Raw genomic sequence first — 22736 nt, forward strand, 5'->3', positions numbered from 1 at the left:
AATACCAGGATGAGGAGAGGGGTAGCCAGAGCATCTATATTTAATGCGGGAGGCCAGCAACGCTATGGAGAATTCCCCAGGCTCGGGAAGTGACACAAATTCCGAGAAATCAGTGATAGGAATATCTAATGTGGTAAACTCAATCCTCCTCCCCCCAACACCAACATAATTCAGTTTACCTATCTCTTCCAAAAGATCCTGGAGATTAAAACGGAAAGATATAAAGAACAACAGAAAGAAGAGAGCCCTGAGGAATGAGGTCAGTCTAAGGAAGTGAAAAACAAAGAATGATGGGATTACATTGACTAGAAAAATAATACAAGGAATACTGAACAACAGCCAACTTTTTTTTAGTATAAAGTCTATGGAAGATACCACGGTAAGTATGTTATACATACTATCTTACTTAATTCTTCAACATGTAGGTTATAGTATTACCACACTACTTCTTAGATGCAGAACAAACAAAGACTCTGAGAGGTTAAATAATCTATTCAAAATTGTAAAGGTAAGAAATAGTAGAGGCAGAATTTGAATGCAGATCTGACACGACAGCCTGAGCTTTTAATCACAGTGTCAAATTCCCCTCAAAGGTCCCTCAAGGTCAAGTTCTCATTAGTCTTCAGTTCTATCACCAAGAAGGAGCACTTTGGAATTTTATGAGATGGTATCTGTGAAAATACATAATACGATGTTTAGCATATAATGGATACTGCTGGTTCAAGTCTCGGTTTTTACTGAAACTGATGGTTTCAGTCAATGATAAATTCTAACCTGTGATAACCTTTTCCATAGTTGGAATGCACCACACATTTAATATTTTAGTGGATACTATCATATTCATATGTAAAGTGTGCATTCTACGTTAACCAAGTTTCTACAACAGAAAGTTTATACATTTATGCAATTGATGAATTTAATGCTGTCATGTACCCTTACTGTTTTTATTTTAGACAATTTAACGTGGAAAAGCCTTCAAAGGCAGAGGTCATTTTCTTAAAGCAATTAGCACAGGCTTCGAAAAGGCTTCGATAAAGACCTCACAAATACTTAACCGTCAATAACCTTAAGTCACTAGTGAAGAAGATCATGGGTCACTTGCCACCTTAAAAGGAACTAAAATGAAAAGGCGTTGGCTCCTCACTTACTCTGTAAAAGATTCTGATCTGGTTAATCAACGCCATCTCTCATAGTGATCAACTTTCTGGGGAACTAAGGTTCTTCCAGGGTTTGTGGTGGAGGGGAAGGGTCTGGGGCTGCCAGAATGACCCAGAAAACTTGAGTCCTCAAAGTTGTTCCTACTGGGGGCCGCCCACAGGGCAGACCTCGAAATCCGTGTACTTGGCTGGGTGCTGGCTACTGTGAACTCTCAAAGCAGCAACCAGAGTCCCAAACTAAACTTACCATTTTCTGGCTGGTCCTTAATGTCAGCGTCACTTGGCTGGCTGGGACTTTCAGATTGACTTGAATCTGAAAAACATAAAAAATACAGCCAAAAATTACAGGGTCTGTGAGGGAAAGTGGATCAGAGGTGCCAGACTTTCTCAAAAGGTTCAGCATGTAAACTAGGAACGAGAACGTTACAGAAATGACACGGTGATGGAAAAAAGGAGAGAGAAAAGAAGGTGGGGAGAAAAGCAGCAACCCGCGCCTTCAGAGAGGACTCTCGGTTCTGTTTACACCTCCAGCGGCGCTTGGCTGGTGCCAGATCATAACTCGAAACTCTTCAGAAACCATCCTCTTACAGAGAGACCATTTCCAAACTGCGCTTCTCCATTATTTATACACGAGAGCCTGATAAAGACTTCATCCTTCATTACACACATCTGAAGCTTGATTCAGAACATAATAAAGTGTCAAAACATATTTTGAAGCTGGTATATAAAAGCAACCCAAACAACAGAAACAAGTTCTGTTGATATTTAGCTCTGTATTACAGCAACAGACTAGGCGGGCTAACAGCATTAAATACTAGAATTCTAATACTGTAGCGCGTTTACTTAAAATAACAGGATCACTCACAAGACGTCTTTCTGAAAGGTACACCTCTCGCCTGGTTTCTAAGTATTATCTTTCTCCAGTACTGACACATTTGGGAGACCCCGAAGGATCCTAAAGTGAGCAAAAGCAGGTTCCTGTACACCTTTATTGGATTTCATTTATTATTTTAGTTTAAAAATACAATCATTTTTAAACTAAAAAAAAATTCATTCAACTTTAAACGGGATCATGTAAAATAAAATAACATTTAATTTTAAAATGAGATAAAATTAAGTTAGATCAAAAAATTTCACAGAATTGGAAGTAAGCAGACATGGTCGGGGGAAGAGGAGACAAACATCAGGCAAAATATTTCGAGGAGAGAATTTTTTATGTAAAGCATTTTCTGTAACTTGAAACAGTATATAACATTATCGGAAAACAAACCCAAAAAATTTTCAGAAAACCTCTGTATTTGTGGAAAACCTGGATCCAAACTTTACCTTGACTTCATAGGGTTAGGACAGGCTGTCTGAAATTTGACCACATTTCAGCAAGAAGTTCAGTGCAAGACCAAAAAGGTCATGACACTTAACTGGGATTAAACTGAAAAATATTACTTCTGTTTCAACAGAGTTATAGCTTTTCCATCCTCCTTCTTGGAGATATTGCAAAAAGAAGTAGCACTACCAGTGACCCTAGGTCGAGAAGCACTAATTTATTACTTTAGAAAGACTCCCTGCTTTTAGGCAAATGAAGATTTTAATTATTGGGAAGTACTATTTTAAAACGTCTATTTTTAAATTTTCAGATGCTCTTAAGCTGGTGACTCTAACAAACATTTTAAGCTGATTCAAAAGTTCAAATAGCGAAAGATGTGAAAACTTAAATTTTTATTCAAGTCTGGCAAAATGATAGCTTTTATCATAATGTAATGACAGCCGTAGTAAAGACACAAACAAAAAGCATCATAAATCAAAAAAAAAAAAAAAAAAAACTTTAGAAAATCCTTCAGAATGAACCACAAAGTTAAATACAAGGTTTGCACTGAAAATTGGAATGCAAATTTATATTGGACCATATTTTAAATTTTAACTCCATAAATTAATATTACTTAATATTACTTTTATAGCAAATGATTTTAAAACATGGCATAATTACCTTCCCTTTTTCTAGGAGAATATCCTTTAATTTTGCCATTAAAAATTACAAATTAAATATTCTTAGAAGTAATTCAACATGTTTTAGGAGAAAGGCATACTTTCATTATTTTTGTACTGGAAAATTTTAAGCCATTAATATCCACAATTAAAATTAAAGACAATATCTAAGTTTGTTTTAGGGAAAGTTAAAATTCTTCCTGATCATGTCCCAAAATAGATACATAAAAATTTTGCCAAACAGAACATTTTCTTTGGAACCAGACTAGCAAACCCAACTTTCCATATGATAGCTTGGCTGATGTTCTTTTTCTAGGTGTAATATCTTTATGATGAATCGCTTCTTTGTGAACAGATAAAAAAAAATTTTTATCTCAATTAATTTAAATATACCATAGCCAATTATTTTTCTGTTGTTTACCTATTAATATTAAGGTAAAAATAATGAGAGATCAAAAAAATTGTTTTAATAATCTAAAAGTGGACTTCTTTGCTCTTTTAAATTTTCTTTTACATTTGCTTCGCCACCCTATATTTACAGAAAGATAGCATAATTATAGAAAACACGAACAGCAACAAAAGATGGCTCTAGGTATGTTCAAAGAAAGTTTAAAATTCCAAGCCACAGAAAAAGAAGCAAGCAAACAGCAAACGACTGAGCGACAGGAAAATAGCTCAGAGTTGGTCTGAAAGGGGCCGCAGCTCTCTTGTGAAAGCTCAGATACAAACACTGGAGGAGGCATCTAGCCAAACTGAAAACGGAATTTAATTTCTCCAGTTTTATTCAAAAGCTGGAGACACTGTTACTGACCCGAGGATTGCATACTTAAATACACCATCCTCTTAACGGATAGGCAAAGTCAAAGATCTACAAGAAAAGTTAAATGATTAAAAAACTTCAAGCATTATTTTCTACCATGGGCCATTTAATGCCGTTTCTTTTTTGAATCAACGAGGAACAAAATTACCCGGTCCCAGTGCTGAGGAGGCACGTACACTTGCTCTGGTATTGCAAAAGGTCACCGATGCTGCTAAGTATGGAGCCAATCAGACAACCAGAATTACAAATTTCCACCCTTACATAATTGATGCAAATGAAAGATCTCTTTCTTAAGCATTTGCATTAAAAAAACACCATCATGAAGGTTAACAATTAATTTCCTTTTTTCTTTTACATACTTGGTAGAGACCTGTCAGAAGCCAGGGTAACTTTACATCTTACTTTTGGGGACAGTTATCACATGGTCAGTTAATTCCCACCACCTGAAAGAGGCCCCAGGAAAAATACCCACCTGCCTAGAACTGGACACCCTTCTAGGACCTGAGCCCCCCCATAGCATTGCCTTTCTCTGGTTCCTTGGTTGAAAGCCAGAAGATTTGTATATTCCAATAAAGAGAATATTATTTAAAATGTCTTTAAATGATGCAGTTGGAAATGTTATTGTGAGAAAGTACATTAGGGTTATCAATTTCTTTTCTCTGTCTAGGGATTTGCGTTTTGTTTAAGGAACCTTAGACTTCAACCTAACCTTGAGAAGCAATTTTTCTTTTGGTTTCTAAAAATTTTATGAGCAGAAATTTAAACCTAAAATAGACAAGGTTTTCATATAGGAGGCTGGATTGAGACCTCTTAATTGAACTGGTAGCCATCTATCTATGCATTTTTATGGCGCCTACAGCTATATTGCTGGAGTACTCAGACAAAGATATTTCACTATCAATATAATCACTGGGGAAAGGAATAAAATAAATCCTAATGCCTGCATGCTGGCCTCTGCTTCCATAAGCTTGTGCAAAGCAGGAACAGGAACCTCGTACTGGCTTTGCTACTTATCCACATATCCAGTTCCCCTAACCTCAATTCTGCTCAGCACCCTTTAGCATGGGACCTCAGAGAATACCCCCTTGGGGATGGCAAAGAATGACAAAAACATGTCAATACGGTGAAACGGATCAGGCAGAAACAGAGACAGCACTTCCAATGTTCTCTGGGCATGAAGCAGAGATGGATGTTGTTAAATCTCCCTTGTGCTCGACCCAGAATTAAACTTCTTCCTCTCTGGCCCTTCTTTCATTGACCCTATGTCTCTTACAGTGTGACTTGCATTATGCTGTACCAAGTCCTAAGGTACTTTTCAATCACCTCCTATGAGAATTTGTGCTCTGCAAGAAAAGAATTACTTCCTAACTCTGGTCTTATCCCCAGTACCTTCCAGGGTCCCTGGCCCTAGCCGGGGTTTTGACAGCTGCTGAATTAAAGAGATGAATTTTCACTTGTTGTTTTTAACAACTTTTTAACATCGAACCACTGCCAGTGACGGAAAAACCTACCAAGTTCACACCTAAAAGCGGACTGGGACTTGTAAAATGAAAAAGGAGGGCAGAAAAGTTCTTTATTTCTGCTTGATATCTACCCCCATTCGTGGGGCCTGACGTGAGAGATGGAAAGCGGGGGAGAGAAGGGAAGAGAGAGAGAAGAGAGAGAGGGAGGCAGGCCCATCCCTTTGGCTCGTGGGTGGGAAATTTTGCACAGTGTTTAGAAGTTGCAGACAATCACCTCCTCTGATCCCCTGGCCGACACACCACAAGAGGCTCCTCAGAATAATAAGAGCTGAGGATGGTGTCAGACACATAAAAGGCCCCCCCAGAAGTGTGTGCGGGCTAAAATGATGGATGGCAGAAATATCTCACACATTCAAAAAATACAAAGATAAGAGAACCCTGCCATACTCGGATGCCCGAAAAGGGCCCCCAAATCCTAACGCCTGCTGCCCTGAATAGCTGACAACGGGACGGGAGAGCAGCCCGCAGCAGGGAGGCACCCTTCCCACCCCGACACAAACCAGGGTGGCTCCTATTCCGTCCACACGGCATCAACAAAAGTCTATGGACCATAAGGGTACAAATTCTGGTTCTGCTAGAAAAATAATTTCGCCTAAGTTCAACCTCCCTACTGGCATATTGATTTGGCTAAAGATGAAGTCTGAAAAGCCTCTGTCAGAACTTTGTGTCCAGTTTTAAACCTCCCAAATTACAAGGTGATATGAAGACATCAGAAGGCATCCGGAAACAAAAACGAATTAATCTAGTGAAAGAAAGTGAAAATGCTGCCTAAGAGAGATGCAGTTGTTTACAGAGTGAAAAAGAAAGGCAAAGCCAGGAAGGAACACTCCTCTCCTGCAAATAAATGAAGAGTTAGGAACATTCCTGGGGTAAAAGAAAATCTTAAAGAACAGGGTGATTATATTCTGAATATAATAAACAGTTACCCTCTAGGATGGTAGCCCTTAAAGATGTTCAAAATTTAGGGAGATTTTTTTTTCTTATGGAGGTTTGGGAAGATGAGCAGTTTGCAAAAGAGTCAAGCCAAAGAATCTAAGATTTATATTTCTACATCCATGATGCTATATGATTCTACATCTGATTGGTAGTATAAAGCTTAGAATTACTCTATTTTGGTCCTTCAGTATCATCAGATGTTTATTACAGTAAGGAAGTCTAGAAAAATGGCTAAGATAGTCACATTTTGCTTATTAGTCTCACAGCTGCAGTTACAAAAGAAATATTATTATAATACTTAATAATCTTTAGGAATATCGTCTATTTTTTTCCCCAGTATCATCATGACCTTAAAAACTGAGGTGTGAGAAAGATTTTTAAAATCTTTGAGAATATAGACTGTCACTGCACACGTGCACAGATGTATATACAATTTGCAGCTTACGAGTAAACACTGATGAATACAATACCATCCACTACATATAACGTTATCCATCTGGCAAAGAACAAACAGAAACTTGTAATACCATCATTAAACCTGGACCACCAAAAATACTCAATTATCACCAGCATTTTCAGAGACTGGATAAAATCCTTTAAGCTCAGTGAATCACCAAACCAATATTTGATGTCAATTAATGTAGGCAACTGTGGACTACTTACTGAAAAATTAACATACAATACCCTACTTTTTAAAAAAAAAATTCTGAAGTGAGTCATACTATCAAAGTTTTCTTAGTTTTGGAAACGGAAACGCTCCACAGTTCTTTACATGGCAAGTCTTATCTTTACCGTATTTCAAATGCCAAATTTGATCTGTGTTAACTCTCCCAGTAAAGCTCGAGTTGCGTGTGTGCTTGGTAACCGCAGTCATCAAGGTATGCACAGCAAATCCTTCTTTACCGGAAGGGAGATGGGGAGGCGGGGCAGGGGGAAAAGCCCGATTCCAAAAGGACCAGGCTAGTCTGCACACGTTAGTCCTCGTCTCCTCTAATCCGTATTCAGACGGAGCGGGAGCGGGAAGGCCGTGTTCGGGCAGCAGTGACTTGGCCGGGCCCCACCAGACCGCCCTGGGGGCTGCCAGCTGCGCCAGGGGTCACCCCTGAGCCACTCCCGCGGGTGGCATTTTCAGGGCCGGATCTAAAAGTGTTGCATAATCTAGGTTACTACCCTTTTCCTTCTTGAAACTTTTTTTTTTAATGCCTTTCTGAGGAAGAATTTGGGAAATAATAAATTTGCAGGAATTAGATTTTTTGGCATTAAAGCTGGTATTCCAGGCCCATCTGTGTAGTCAGGACTGTTTAGGTTGAGGAGTGATTCAACTGTCTTATCACCTACTCATAAACGTGTCATTTTTCTACGTGCGCAGGGAGGTTGTGGAATGATACAGCAGCTTTAATGCGCTGAGAAAAAAGGAAAATGGTGTCACCATTGCTGTGTTATGACACTGCGGGGGGATCATTTCTAAGCTTTGGAAATGACCAATTCAGTCACTCTGCAAGTAAAGACAAAATGACTCATTCTTTAAACCTTCAGCCTTTGTATGAGCCTGATTTCAAGTCATGATCAAGCTTTTTCAGTGAAGTTATAAATGAAAGTCAATGGCAAGAGAGTGGTGATTATAAAAGATAATACCAGCACGATACTTTGACTAAATTTATAATTTCTCCTATTTTCTTTGACAAGGATCTATGACTAAAATAAACTAAAAGGTTGAGGTAACCACTTCAAATTTAGTTTTTCTCATAACAGGAGCTGTGTTAACATGTGATGGTGACCTGTTGATCAATTCAGAACTCAACATTATTGAGTCAACTTGGTTTCCCACCCACTCATGTGTAAACAAAGACCTGCCTAAAAAGCCATGACTAAAACATTACTGCATATCAGGACTGGGCTCAATTTCCCTTTTGAGTCACTTTTTTCCACCAACAAAATTCATTCTAACAGTAAATCCTTGGGGTTCTTAAACAAAAGAAAATGTACTTGAAGATTACTTATAGTCATCTACATAACTGGAAGTAAAAACTTTCCCTGTATACTTTCATGCTATAAAAGCAAATGTGTCAAATGAAAATGATGCATTATTTATAGTCTATACCCATTATTTTCATGTACCTGGACATCTGTAGAAAAATTTATTAAAGTAATAAAAAGACCTCTGTTGAGACTAATCATGCTATGTAAGTTCAGTTAGTATGAATATGCATTCATATTTCACTATTGAAAAGGGTAAGAAATGATACAAAGACGAAGTCCTAAAAAATAAAAGCAGCTATATAATTTAACTGCTCTGGATCTCAGTTTTTTCATCTGTAAAATGGGGACACTAATGACTGTTTTGCCTAATTGAATAGAACTGTTGTGTGCATCAAATAAAATAATGCAAGAAAAACCTGTTTTGAAACTAGATGGTCCCCCCAAAAGAAATGTACATTTACCTCTGCAAAAATCTTCCCATCCATATACATGTTTTATTTCTTTTAAAAAAATCACACGTGACATGATTCTGGTCTAAAACATCAGCATCACAGCCCTGGCTTTAAAATAAATGTTCTTAATTCCCATATACTGGGAAAGAGATTACCTCTGATAATGGAAATGTAAATCTCAGCTTGCCGTTGTTTATTCCAGACAGACATTTGTGTGTTAAGTCTGTTTATCAGGCAACACTTTGTCTAAGCCAGGAAGTAGTCAGTCTTTGTAACAAGATGTATGCAAATGAATTTCCCATGAGTCTTCACAGCAAATTGTAGCAAAGAAAGAAAAAAAAAAAATTCCCTGTTACTGTACCAGCAAGAAGCTACCTCGAAAGTAGACTAGAGACAGAGAACTATGAGCTAGAGTATGCTGATGAGTTTAAATGAGTCCTAAATATGTGCTCACAGTCTGTTGCTCTTTATTCTAACCAGACTTGGTGCATTACATCTGTTTATCAGACTGCACTCTGTCTGGGTACTCAGGCTTTGTAACCTGTGTGAAAATCAGCGGTGACCGTAATCCCATGAAATAACCTGTCTGAGGCAGAACTCCAAGCCTCCCATCACTTTAAGAATCCTCACCAATAGACACGCCTATGAAATCTCTGAAACTTAAAAAAATACAACCAACCCTAACTTTTGGCCCACCTTCTATCTTAAATCATTTTTCTACATTCATTGAATTGCCTAATGGCATGATGGACTCAGGACAAAATGGTGAATTTTACCATACAATTTGGATTGATAAATTAAACATTTGCTAACATGCCCTAATGATCAAAACCAGGGAGTTTTTAAAAGAAAATATTTTTCTATCATAATAGAAAAGTATTTATTTATTTTGCTATTGAAGTATTTATCCTGGGATCCTCTTTTTTTTTTTTTTTTTTAATCCTAATACAACTGATGTCTTTAAAAAAAAAATCTATACATGAAGAGTTGAATAGCGTATTTCTTTTCATTTTTCTGGTCGGTTTTCTACAGGGTTTGAAAATCTTAACCAAAGGCATCAAATTGGTTGAGCCTGTCTTCCTAGACAAAATAAACACTTTAGGACTCTACTTGTTTGTATTCTCCTCAGTGGTGCTGTATGCATCAGCAGCTAAAAACAAAGAAACTTTTTAGCTGCTCAGACAAAATGCAGAAGCTTCCCAAACAAGGAGGCAAGGGAGGGGGCACGGGATGGGGGGAGGGTGGGGGTGGAGAAGTGTGCAGAAAGTCTGACAGTCCATTCAATATGGGGATGATGGCTCTAATGCATCCAGGGTCCCCCTGCTAATTAAATATGCATTGGCACAGTTTTGATCGATGCAAGCCATGGATCAGATGACACACCTGCAAAATCTTGAGCCCAGAGCTCCCGGGAAAGGGGAAAATACAGTCTTGTCTCCTTATCTGTGTTTTCAAAGGCTCTCAATTTCTGTGCTTAGATATCTAATTTAATTCTCTCACCCCTCAGCAAACTGGATTAGGGAAGTCAATACTGCCTTTGTGCATCGACAGGAAAACACAGCTTTCCTTTTATTCAATTTAGCTATGACCTTTAGACAAAGATAATGACAACTGTCTAAAAGTAAGGTGAAGGCCTCAAGAAGAAGACCCCCAGAGCTAAGGCTCCCATGGAACTTTAGATGACAAGGTGGTGGGGTTTACTGTGACATTTTCTTGCTTGGAAAAGAAAAAAGGAGGAAAGGAAATTAAGAATCGGTGGCAGGGGCAGTGGGGGGGTGATGGGAGGCAGGGAGAAAGTATGGTGGAAGAGATTTCAATCCACTGACTACATGGCCAAATTCTCACAAATAAATCACCGGACCCTGTCACTGCCATAACCAGAAAATAATGCTGTCAAAGAAGAAGACGAACATGGCATTGTAACCATGTGCCTAAAAAGTGCAGGCACCTTAATGAGGAGGTTAAGGGTGTCTGTGGTCAGGTAAATCAGGAAGTTTGGGGGGTTTGTTTCTTTCTTTTTTTTTTTTTTTTTTTTCCCCTTCTTCTGGGTTTTTGGTTTTGTTTTTGTTTTTTTTCCCCTGAAGCATCTGAGAAAATAGCACTGTCAGCGTGCCCGTGAGTTCCACCAGTGGTGAGAGAGAACTGGAGATTCTGGACAAGCCTGGGATTCTGCCCTGTTAGCGACGTTCATACTGCGACTCCTAACCAAAGGAGGAAATGATACTGGTTCGCTCCCCTGAAACAGCACTGCCTCCTTTTAATTACCTCGTCTGTGGGCCTGCTCCACCCATTCATTCATTCACGGCACTCATCCATGCATCTATCTCCCTGTCACCCCATGCACCTGGAGATACCAAATTTTAAAAGGCAAGTCTCTGCCCTCAAGGAGCTCTCAGTCAGGATTATGGCCATAAAACTGAGACTCTGTGGCGTCCCCTCTTGATTAAGTCCTGGCTCCCAGTGAAATTCATGTACAGCAACACGTTTTTGTGCACATTTGTAATGGCTTTTATTCTCTTGCTGTCGGCAGCAGTCAGTCCTGTACCATAACTGTAGCCTTGTAACAGAACTTACAGTCGCCTGGATGCTGACTGTTGGTGGGAACGGCTGGGAGTAACTTTTCTAGTAAGACGTAGACAAGGTGTAGGCAGAGTCCTTTCAAGTGAAAAAAACAGGGCTGTATTTCCACATAATCATCATTGTTGGGAATGGTGTAAAAATATCAAAGTGGTCTTTAAAAATCAGATTTTTCCTCCTTAGAAGTAATTTCATTCATGTTACTCATAATCCGGCCAGGTGTCCTTTTAGCAGAAATGGCAGTTTAACACAGGTAGCTATGGTACAATGAAAAACATAAAGGATTTGGCATTGGACAACCTGGGTTTGAGTCCTTCCTTGGTCATTTATATTCACTGTGTGGAACTGGGCAAGCCCCTTCACTTCTCTGAACTTCAATTTACTCATCTTCCAAATGCCCGACTCCAAGATTATGAGAGCTGAATGGCATGATTTAAAATGCCTTGTAAATTATAGGAGCTATAACTCTAACTGTGCACTGCATGGAAGCAGATTTTCTAAAGTGTATAAACTGGTTGAAGAATCACATTGACTACTTACTTTTATTTCTTGCCTCATTATTTTTACTCTACGCAGCACAGTATCTGGAATACATAGGTACTAATAGATATTTGTTGATGTGGAACTGAAATCGGAAGGTGCAAAAACAGCTCTTTTGGGGCCATAAAATACAATAGGTCCTCTCTTGGGAGATGTCAACAGATGTTTCTGGGTGAATTTTCTGGCTTTGGGGAGACTGCATGACTGGCTGGTGGTATATCCCATGTGGTGAGAACAGACCCTGTGGGATTCATAGGCTTGGCTCTCTGGTCCTTGATTCAGGACCAGAATGAGGGGGGTTCTGGATCCTGTCAAGGTTCTTTCCCACTCTAGAGTTCTAGCGTGAAACAGATCACTAGCAATCCAGTTGTTGGTCTTCTGGCTACATTCAAGGCTGCGACCCACATTTCATCAAAAGGGACGGGGTGATATTAGCTGCTGATCATACGTACACTTATAAATAACATGAGTTCAGTAGTCATTATAAGTCAAAGACTGTCTCCTCTTTACCTTATAAATGACCACAAATATGCTACTAAGAACTATAAATGTTTATCTTCAGTGACTTGGCCAATTCTGACTACAGAAGCCAATAAATGGTATTTTCTCTTTACTTCTTAGTCCATCATGTAACCCAGAATGCCAGAAGTGTTTTAGGGGCTACTGAATTAGGTATCCTTAAAGAATTTAGACTTAGGATTTGTAGAGTTTAGATTTAGGTCCTAGGATTGCAGACAATACTTTTTAAAAAAAACCTTTAGCTATACCTTCTCTAATACATATGTATATATTATATATTTATATATACAGTTGGCCCTTGAACAACACAGGTTTGAACTGTACAAGTCCACTGTATATACGGAGTTTTTTCAACAGTAAACACTGCGGTACTACACAATCCACAGTTGGTTGAACCCGTGGATGATGAACTGTAGATACAGAGGAACCGTGTACACTGAGTGGCAACTATAAACTAGATAGGGATTTTTGACTGTGTGGTGTCCCTAATCCCTGTGTTGTTACAATATATAATATAAAAATGTATTTTTAATAATGTGCTTTCAATTTCCACATGGACAATAACTTTTCTCTAATAACTTGACTTCTGAACTTTTAACAAATATGCATGAATATAAGGAGCTATAATTCGGTCAACCAAAAAATAGTCCTCAGACTCTCCATAACATCACAGTAAAGTTCAAGGGGTAGCTGATTCTACAGAAATTCACCCAAGCCTTCTGCAGGTAGAAATAGTCATGTATTCTGTGTCTTCATGATGGATAAAATGACTTAAGTGTACTGAATCACTTCACTTTTAGGAGTTTCCATTTGGATTCTATCATGGCTTTCTCCCTGACATATGCAGTGCTAAGTTATTTAAAATTAATTGCAGTACAATATTTTAAAATTTCTTCACATGGTGCTAATCTCAAGTGCTTCGGATGTTTGAACCACACTTGGAAACCATCAAGTTCCTTGTATCTTTATATCAAGGAGCCGTTAAACATGCTAAAAAAGATTAGTCAGTGAACTTTAATCTATCACCAAAATGATACTAGATTATAAAATTTCAAAAATGTGTGAGTTGATACAAATGAGAAAACTGCCAACACCCTACATTAAAAAAAAAAACAACAGATAATTAAAACGCATGAATTCATTTATGTAGCTCTGAATCCAGAAAAGCTTTCAGAAATCCACCACAGATCATGGGGTCCTACCCACTTATGCCCAATCTGGTACCATCACCTTCACCTAAAGTTTTCTTTATCCGTCATTTTCATTTTCATTTTAGGATGCAGTCTACAGTCTCTTCTGTGGTTATGTTGGGGGGGGGGTAAGTATTTTCCATTTCAGTCTAACTCAGTATGGAAAAGTAATTTGCTTAGTAATAATCCTAAAATTAAACTGTCTTCATACAATGCCTAGTAATAGTTCGTGGAGGATTAGCCAAATGAACTATCTTCAGGATGCGCTTAAAGTTCCTTATTTGTCACCTGGATTTGCTTTGATCTAAAAAAGTCATGTCTTCTCTGGAAAGTTTCTAACAGAGGAACTATTTCAACAGCTGCTCCTCACCAAAAGGTCTAAGCAGGTGACTGGGGCTTTGTTTTGATGCACTTTTCAAGAATCATTATTACTCTAAAGGATGGCAAGTAATTAGAAATTCTCAGGGGACGAAGCTTATATCAGTTCATCGAGCATTTAGTGATCACCTACTGTGTGCAAGGTATTCAGTTCTGAGGTAGCTCATGACGTTGACTAAGAATTCCACTCATTCAACTGTGTACCATTTATTAAAGTGTACAGTGCTTGTTTTTTTAAGAGTAGCTACTTGCCCCCACCCCACCCCAACCCCCACTAGTGATGGTAACATGGAGTTTCTCTAAATGAGAACACTTTCCTATGTCTAGAAGGGGAGGAGAGAGGAGGCAGAGATTTCTACAAATAGGAAATGGCTTATCTGTTTGTTTTCTATTTAACGAAAATGATAACTCTCTGGTCACGGTGGAAGCCTTCGGGCAAGTGCAAGTTCACAGGGAAGCGGGAGCACCAGCGTGTGAAATAAAACCCGGCAGTTCTACCTGGGATCACGCCCCGTTATCACCCCTTCACGCCTACACCCCGTCCTTGCTGGGCTCCAGGGAGCGATGTTAAAACCTCTGCAGCATTCATCCAGCCAAGGCCCTAACCTGTGGTTCAGAGTGATTTCAGTATCACCTCTGTCTTTTCAGATTTACAGTATTAAGATAAGCAAAGAATAAACAGTGACTAAATCATTTCTGGTTGAAATCTCTCTATGGCCCTTCCATACCCTGTCCTATTTTATTTTTTTGGTTGTTAGAAAAGAAGATTAAAAGCAAAGAAGTGGGGGGGGGGGGGGACAAAGAAAAAGAAGAAAGAGCAAACAGGAAGAAAAAAGCACGCAGTAACAAAAGGAGAGGCATCATTTGAACAATGGTCAGAAATAGCAATTCTTCAATAGAGATGGGAAATTTTATTTGCAACAGACATGGGAAAAATTACAAGTGAAAAAAAAAATCAGAGTTTATCCGGAAGTAAGGGTGAAGAAAGAGCCTGCATAGTGTCTCTGAATTACCAGGCTTGTATTGAGGGACGGATGGAACAACAGCAGCAAAGCTTAACGTGGGAAAGACACAAAAGAAGGGACGAAGGCCCTCTGTTATCTCCTTTGAATCTGGCTATCACCTCCAAAAACAGCATGGAATTTTCATAGTTCTTTTCCATTTAGTATCTTTAGGGCAATTCTTTCTTGTTATGTCTACCCAAATGATCTCCAAAAAAAAAAAAAAAAAAGATAACTGGGCTGGTTTTCCACTTCTATTCTATACTTTAAACAACTCATCTAACGATTTAATGATTTCCTTTTCTCCTCTCAGTGGAAGTCCCGCAGAAAGGGGAAATTTTCTAAAGTCTCAGTCAGCACAGTCCTAAGTCTTTATCATACACAACAGTTTCCCACCTACACTACTGCAGTCAAGCATTCTCCCAACTGGTCTTAAAATCAGAAAGCGCTTTGTTTTAACGCTGCCATGTTGGTATTGTACTGACACGCTTAGACTTCACCAGGGAGACTTTAAATAAACATACTGGGAAGGAATTTCATTTAAAAAAAAATTAGGCAAAAAGAAAGTTTTAAATTAACAGGAAGAGAGTAACATCCCACCGGCAGTAGACAGGGGAATGAATTATTCAAAACTGTAGACAAACCCTGACATCACCAGGAAAAGAGGCAGGCTCTGAGGAACCTTACTGAGAAAAGCTGGTATTTACACAGTAATTGGAAGCGAAACAAAACAAAATATAAAAAAGATTTCCACATATAGAAAACCTCATACGCTGCTTTTCATAACCCCATCGAAACTCCCTACTGTTGCACTCTCAAGGCATGGCCTCTGGATTTCCGAAAGGAGACGAAGTATAGAACAACATAAAAAAAAGTCCCAAGAGAAGAAATTCATACAGAACATCAAATGTTACTCAACATTTTCAAGTAACCATGATATGTCAAACAGACCACATGATGCAAGTACATTTAAATATAAGTTTCTATTTCTGTTTAAAAATAAAAAAGATCAGAAATCTGAATCTGGAAAAGCAAAATCTCTTGCAGGTTTAGAAAGCATATACAAAACCTGGCAAAAGAAAAACACTGTTCACTGCCACCATCTGCTTTCTGGCACAGAGGAAACTTTTACGAACAGCAACATTTTCTTACATTAGAAAATCCACTAATTAGTTTTGTTGTAATAAGGAAAATAACCTTTGCATGGAAGGCAGATCGCCAGCTCGCTTTTTTTGTTGTTGTTGTTGGCTGCACCTTGCAGCAGGCCTGTAACGTTTCCATGTGAAATTCACCTCTGAGCTCGCCTCTCCTGGAGAACTTTATTATTCCCTGTTTGGTCCAAAGAGAGTATTCACAAATGAGAGATCAAAAGTGAGAGCAACAGAGAGGAAAAGCTTTAAGGTATTTGGCTTAAAATCCAAAAAAAAGAAAGAACACGAGGTTCAGAATTAGGAAATCTGGGATCCAGAATCGATTGTTAAAAGCTCCGTAAACCTGGCTCTCATTTCCCCCATCTTTAAGGCCATTAAAGTAAATGAGCTCGAGTGTTCCCCCCAAATTCCTAAATTCTTGAAGTCTAAATCATTTTTTCCTAAAAACTGCACCTCCCAAGAAACTAACGATTGCAAAAGAGTCAGTGTAAACTTCAGATGTCATTGATAAAGCTGAAATAATTTGGGAAGCGTTGACATAGGCTGATTCAAATATGACAAATTGAGCAACCAGGCAAATGCAAACGCAACTGAAATTCTGTAATCATAGACTCTAATCATTTAGTCAGCATATCATGCCACAGATAAAGCCAGCAAATGTGTATTGAGCACCTACTGTGTGCCCAGCAGTCTTGTTGAGCCCTGGAGACAGAGCGGTGAACGGCAATCTCAGGAGCCCTGGGCTCCCCCCATCGACGCTGCAGTGAGCTGGCCCGCCTGGGCGCTGCCGGTCACCCTCTGCAGCAAGCCAGCCCACAGAACAGGACGGCACCAACGCAGAGAGAAACACGGGCCCTCACCACGCTGCAAGATCTGCTTGAAAAGTTTCTTGAGAAAATAAATGGGTATAAATACTTTCTGCGAAATTAATGGAAAACAGACATCATGTCCTTAGAAGCAAAGCCAAGTAGGACAGAACACCGAAAGTGAACACAGAGCATCTCTGTGAAAGATGCCCAAGGCTTGAGTGGTTCAAACTGGCCCTCTGCCTTGATTGATCCGTTAGTTAAAAAACTCACCTCTTCTGTTTTCTTGATTTTTTTTTTCCGGAGGCTCAACCTGAGCTCAATTTAAAGAGCAAAACTGCAACGCAGGATGATCTATCGCAAACTCAAAAGTTCCTCTGCCTGAGGAATGAATGACAGACTACTGCAAGTTTTAATTAACCCAGTGGTCTTGCACAAAGCAACCCATACTACTATTCTCAACTGTACAGCAACAAGACGTTGATAACTAGGACAATTGCCCACTGGGTGTATTAACCCTCAGCTGCCATTCAAATGCATTAATTAAAACTGTAACATTTGACCCAAAGCTTTCTATCAAATATTTGAAGAAGATCTCAGTCAATTTGTACAGCTCTGGCTTTGCTCGTACCCTCTGTTTTTGTCAACACCCCATCTAGGCACAGAGAGTAACTGCGTTCTTTCCCCACGCCTGTGAGTCATACTCATACAGCACAGATCCTGGTCCTGAATTTAGAAGGTAATTCAGTGCAGAAGAGGATGAAGACGGGCTCCTTCCCCTTCCTCTTGGCAGACTTAACCCATCCTTCCTCTGGCTTCCTCCGGCCTGGTTACTAAGAACAGGGCTCAGCTTCTACCTCATTTCTCCGTCTGGTGGATCCCCCTCTGCGTCCCCACGAGTTGTCAGCCCCTGAGGGTGCAAGCTCCTGCTTACCTAAAGAAACGCTGGCACATAGTAAATGCTCAATAAGTGACCTTGAATAGAAGAATAGAGCAAAGGGGCTCATCTGGGAAGGACTTTAAAGCAAGGGCTATCCCAGAGAAGGCCTATATATTTTTCATCTCCCAGCAAAAACCAAGTACAGTTAGAAGACAAGTTGGGTTTTTCAATTAAGGCTAAAATTCCTGCAATGGCTACACACAAGGGAGAGATTTCCCTTCCTTTATCAGAGATGGGCAAATGGCTTGTCTAGTGCCCACAATAATCCTATTACATAATTTAATATTTGAAGCATAAACCAATGAAAAATTAGAATTTAAAAGGGAAGCAGATTACTCAAATCATGAGACAATTCTGACAATTATTGGCAAATATATTGGGAACCAAAGTCTTTAAAAGCATTTCCTATCATCTGTAGTAGAAAGAGTAAGGTGAAGCGAACAAATTTTGTTTAATATGAATTCTTTTAGGCCCTTTCTCTAGAAAATTCCTGCAGTATGTGATGACAGATTTCTAGTTGCATAATTACTGAAGACTCCTTGATGTGTATCAGAAAGCAAGAACACTTTACTAAGCATGTGAAGGAGGGCCAGAACCATGTTTGGACTAGTGTATCAGTAAAGCCTCTGTCAAGACCAGCAGTCCCTTAAACAACAATCTAAAAAAGGACATCAGAAGTTATACTTCAATCACTGAAAATAAAATATAAAAAAATTCCTTCTAGGTTTTCATTCTAGCATGCGTTTCAGAAGATAGATATTGAAACTGTGTTGAAAATGTCAGGCTGAAGACCAATTCTGATAGGAACTGTGGCCTGTTTGCCACATCGTCTTTAGCTTTTAGATTTGGCCTGATGTAGGCACAATCTCAGATACCCTTAAGTTTTTATTTTTTAACCTGGCCTCAAGTTGAGAATGCAGTTTCTAAAATAAGCCAAAAGTTCTGAAAATAGCTTATCTTCTATACATTCACCTTATATAAAGTGCTATATATTAACAGACTATGTGTAGAATATTCACAAAGTGATGTAATTTTGTACAGATGATGAAACAATACAATACAGACTTTGAAGGCAGATAAGGAAACATGATAAAGGATGATGAACTAAGAATAAAGATTAAGGAAGTAGGATTCACATAACATAATGAGAGGAAAAAAATTAAAAGCTTCACTGAGGAGCTAAGTAAAAACTGGAAAATTCATGACGAGGGACAGTTTTTTAACCTCTGCACCCTATGCTTATATTGCTACAGAAACTGGTGATTAGTTAATAAACTTAGGTAGCAAAGACAGACAAACTTCCACCACAACCCCCGCCACCTCAATCTATTCTTCTCTCATCTCTCTGGATAACAGGTACAATTCTGCTAAGGATATTGGATTTCTCTCTGGCTGAATAAAGGAACTGCCCTTAAAAAGTATAAATAAAAAGAAATTATTATTTGCAAATTTGTGAAAATAGATGGACTATAATTTAAAAAGTAACCAGCAGACCCTTAATGACAATTTTGAATGCAGCCCTGAAGATGGAAGGTTTTATTTTATTCCCAAATTTATAAAAACGGTGCATCTTTTTCTCTCAAGCCTTGTGGTTCTCTTCCCAGGCTAGCGTAAAAGCACACACGCAGTCACGCACAAGCATACAAACAAGTGACTTGTTAACCCTCCTTTCTTGCCCCCAAAATAAAACACACAGAAAAAGTGGAGTCTGGGTTCAAGAGAATTCTTATTTTTTCATTTAAATTTAATAACGCTTAGGGACTAAAAAGTATGCCAGGTACCTAAAGGGCTAGAAATACTTCCTACTGGGGTTAAATTTGGTCTTCCTGAGAGCAGACCAGCAACTGCCACATCAGTTCAAAAGGAAGCTTGAGTCCCAAATAAAAATCAACTTCCAAAAGATCTGTGTTACCCAAGTTAAGCAATGAAGTCCCATAGCGTCCATTTTTGTGATATGGAAACTCCCTGACAGTAAGAAGCTTATCATCCAATGTGAGTGAAGAAAAGATACAGCTTCTCCACTCACTCCGGCAACCGCCAGTCAGATTCCAAGATGACTAAAGACCAAAACCTCCACCCAAACCAAAACCTTAATGGGGGTCTACACCCACTATCAAGTACTATAAAAATCTACTTTTGAAAGGATCTGAGCCTCCTGAAAAAGCAGACCTTTCGTGTGACCACATTTCAAATCGTTCACCCATCACCGTCAGAGGTGAAATGCATATGGCATGTCTCCCTGGTCACTTTCCTTTCTTATTCGTGTGGTTTCGTCTTTCTAAATTTGGACTTCTGCCCCATGCTAGACGGGGAGGAGAGTGAAATGCAAAATGCAGAAGTACTTTCAAGCAAATCATATGATATCCGTACTTGATAATTTTTCCTAGGTTTGTATCAAAACAGTCACCGCATATGGAAGATTAAACATTTCTTAAATGCTAGAACACGGAGCCTTCCTTTCAAACCTTTCAAAGCGAGCGCTATTCTGCTGATGTAGCAACACTGTGGTCTCAGAGAGACTGTGGGAAATGTCAAATTTATGGTCCTGGGGGTGATTGGTGGATGGTTTTGTGGTGTGTATGGTGTTTTGTTTTGTTTTGTGTGTGCTTTTTCTTTTCTCTTTTGAGCCTCTGACAGAAACAGAGCTCTACAAACTTTCTGGCGACCTCCCAGGAAAACAGAAGGAAGCTGTATCCTGCACTTCCCCTGGGATCTGATGAAATATACAGCCTCTGGGCCTCTTTCAATTTGGACTTTCAGATTGCTAAGCCAGTGAAAAGGGGATCCTAGCTGTCACAAACGTCACATGCTCTGGGTCACCTGCTGCTCGGGGGTTCTCATGCCAGTTGTTGACATAATAAGCACCCCTTACACTTTAATTACAATTCACAGTGTGCAAACTATGCAATCTGCTTTAAGGCAGACTGTCTTTTAAATCAACACTAAAATTCTATTACTAATATGGCAATGAAATGGAGCAGAGGAAGGGTGTGTCCAGATGACTAACTATATGCATATCTGCCATTTGGGGATGATATGGGCAACATTTGTCAAGAGATAAAATGGTGTTGCTGCCCTTAATTCTGGAAGATGGGACTTTATTCTAATTCTGCTCCGAGACTCCTATGAGGGGACCACAAAAATGAAACACAATGGGCTTCGAGTGTAGCATTTTTACATTTGTACAACGACTACGGACTTTTTTTTCCACATGGGGGCTTAGCTATTCGTGTGATACCCTGCCTAGCCAACAGGACTGATCAACTGTTAAAGGACAAGGCATTTCTGCTTCCCCCTTGCCCTCCCCTTTAAACCTAGGGCAGTGCTAGAAATGTTTAAAGAATACTTCTAGAGCGGTGTTGATGCTCTGTCATTTCCTAGATCCTTGTATTTTGCTAACTACAGACCCATGTAAGCTATATTCTTGCAATCAAAACATGAAAGGTTATTTTAAAACAGAGCCCATTTAAAATAATATGACAATGCAGGGAGCTGTTTAAAAAGTGCTAACACATAATTATAGTCTCCAGTTTTCTCCAAAAACAACAGTGGAAATTAGTTATAATTATATTACAGAGAACTACTATAAACATAGGTGGGCTAGCCTTTGAATGAACTGTCCCGGCGCTCTGGGAACTACAGTCTCACTTTCAGTGCCACAGATGACGTAAGTTGATACATATGAAATAAACCCATGCAAAGTACGTTTATGCTTATAAAGTCTGACTCAAACACCTTAGCTGAGCTACAGGTATGCCCCCACTGTAAAACACCACAGCACCACCACCAGCAGAAACCAAACAGCCAGACAGACCTCCACATTTACAAAAATAGCAACTAGATATTTTTTAAAATAATAATAATGCCTATACTTGCTTTAATAATGGATGAATGTCAATTACAAATGCCATCCAGGCAGGTCAAGTTAACCAACAATCTTTCATTGCTTTTTTCGGTGCCAGGCAATGGCAGGTGCCAAGACAGACAACAGCAACAACAGTGAAAGACAAAGAGTTTACCTGATTTAGATACAGTTAGTCTAACACTGGAGGCTGATGCGTCTTCCATGGTCCTTTCAAAAACAGCAGTTTCTGTGGGAAAACTCTCAGTCCTTCGCCTCCTGGTTTTGTCTTCACGAAGACAGACACAGAGCTATTTTATTTTCTTCCCTATTTGAACACCTGAAGTCCTCACCTGGCTCTCTACTACGCCCAGGTAAGCCATTTGATGTCCAACTGCATAACAGTCCCAATCTGGTTGCACATCCATCCTCAGGAGACAGGAGGGGCTCTGAGAAGCTCAGCTTCACCATGGGCCTCAGCATTAAGGTGTCCCCTAGCCCCTGACCTTGTGCTTCGATTTTGGTACCAGCAATCTGTGCCATGTTGTCCAACAGGTAAACTCCACCTTAACCAACCACCGGCCCGGCTTAGTGTCACCTGCCTGTGTACTCTATCTAGGTTCTACTCAACTTCTGGGACACTCACCTTCTGCCAGCTAGACCGCCATGTTGTCTACTAAGCTACCATCCAAAGTCTATAATCAGACAATCCGGAACCTCTCCTGGACATGCTGAATTATTTTTTCTTTAATGGAACTCCATAACTAGACCAACCTCAGCATATCAACTCCCACATAATAATTTCAGGTCTTGATCCTTTACAAGTCTCATATCCCAAGATATGAATCCCATCTGCCAATTCCCTCTGCTTTATCTTATCAGGAAAAAACAGAACATCTCTAAACCTCTGAAAAGATTATGAACAAGAACAGAGTAGAAGCA

At 39.3% G+C, this 22736-nt stretch overlaps 1 protein-coding gene across 8 annotated transcripts in view; it reads right to left on the reverse strand.

Annotated features, from left to right (window-relative positions):
• The window catches only part of NFIA (nuclear factor I A), a 534267-nt gene that overhangs the window by 165384 nt on the left and 346147 nt on the right, over positions 1-22736 (reverse strand). For all 8 annotated transcript variants that reach the window (XM_064493521.1, XM_064493522.1, XM_064493523.1 and 5 more), the window contains exon 3: positions 1405-1470. In XM_064493521.1, coding sequence (XP_064349591.1) covers positions 1405-1470 — 66 coding nt within the window. The remainder of the gene's footprint in view (positions 1-1404; positions 1471-22736) is intronic.

The sequence above is a fragment of the Camelus dromedarius genome, chromosome 14 (assembly GCF_036321535.1).
Source record: "Camelus dromedarius isolate mCamDro1 chromosome 14, mCamDro1.pat, whole genome shotgun sequence".
NCBI lineage: Eukaryota > Metazoa > Chordata > Mammalia > Artiodactyla > Camelidae > Camelus > Camelus dromedarius.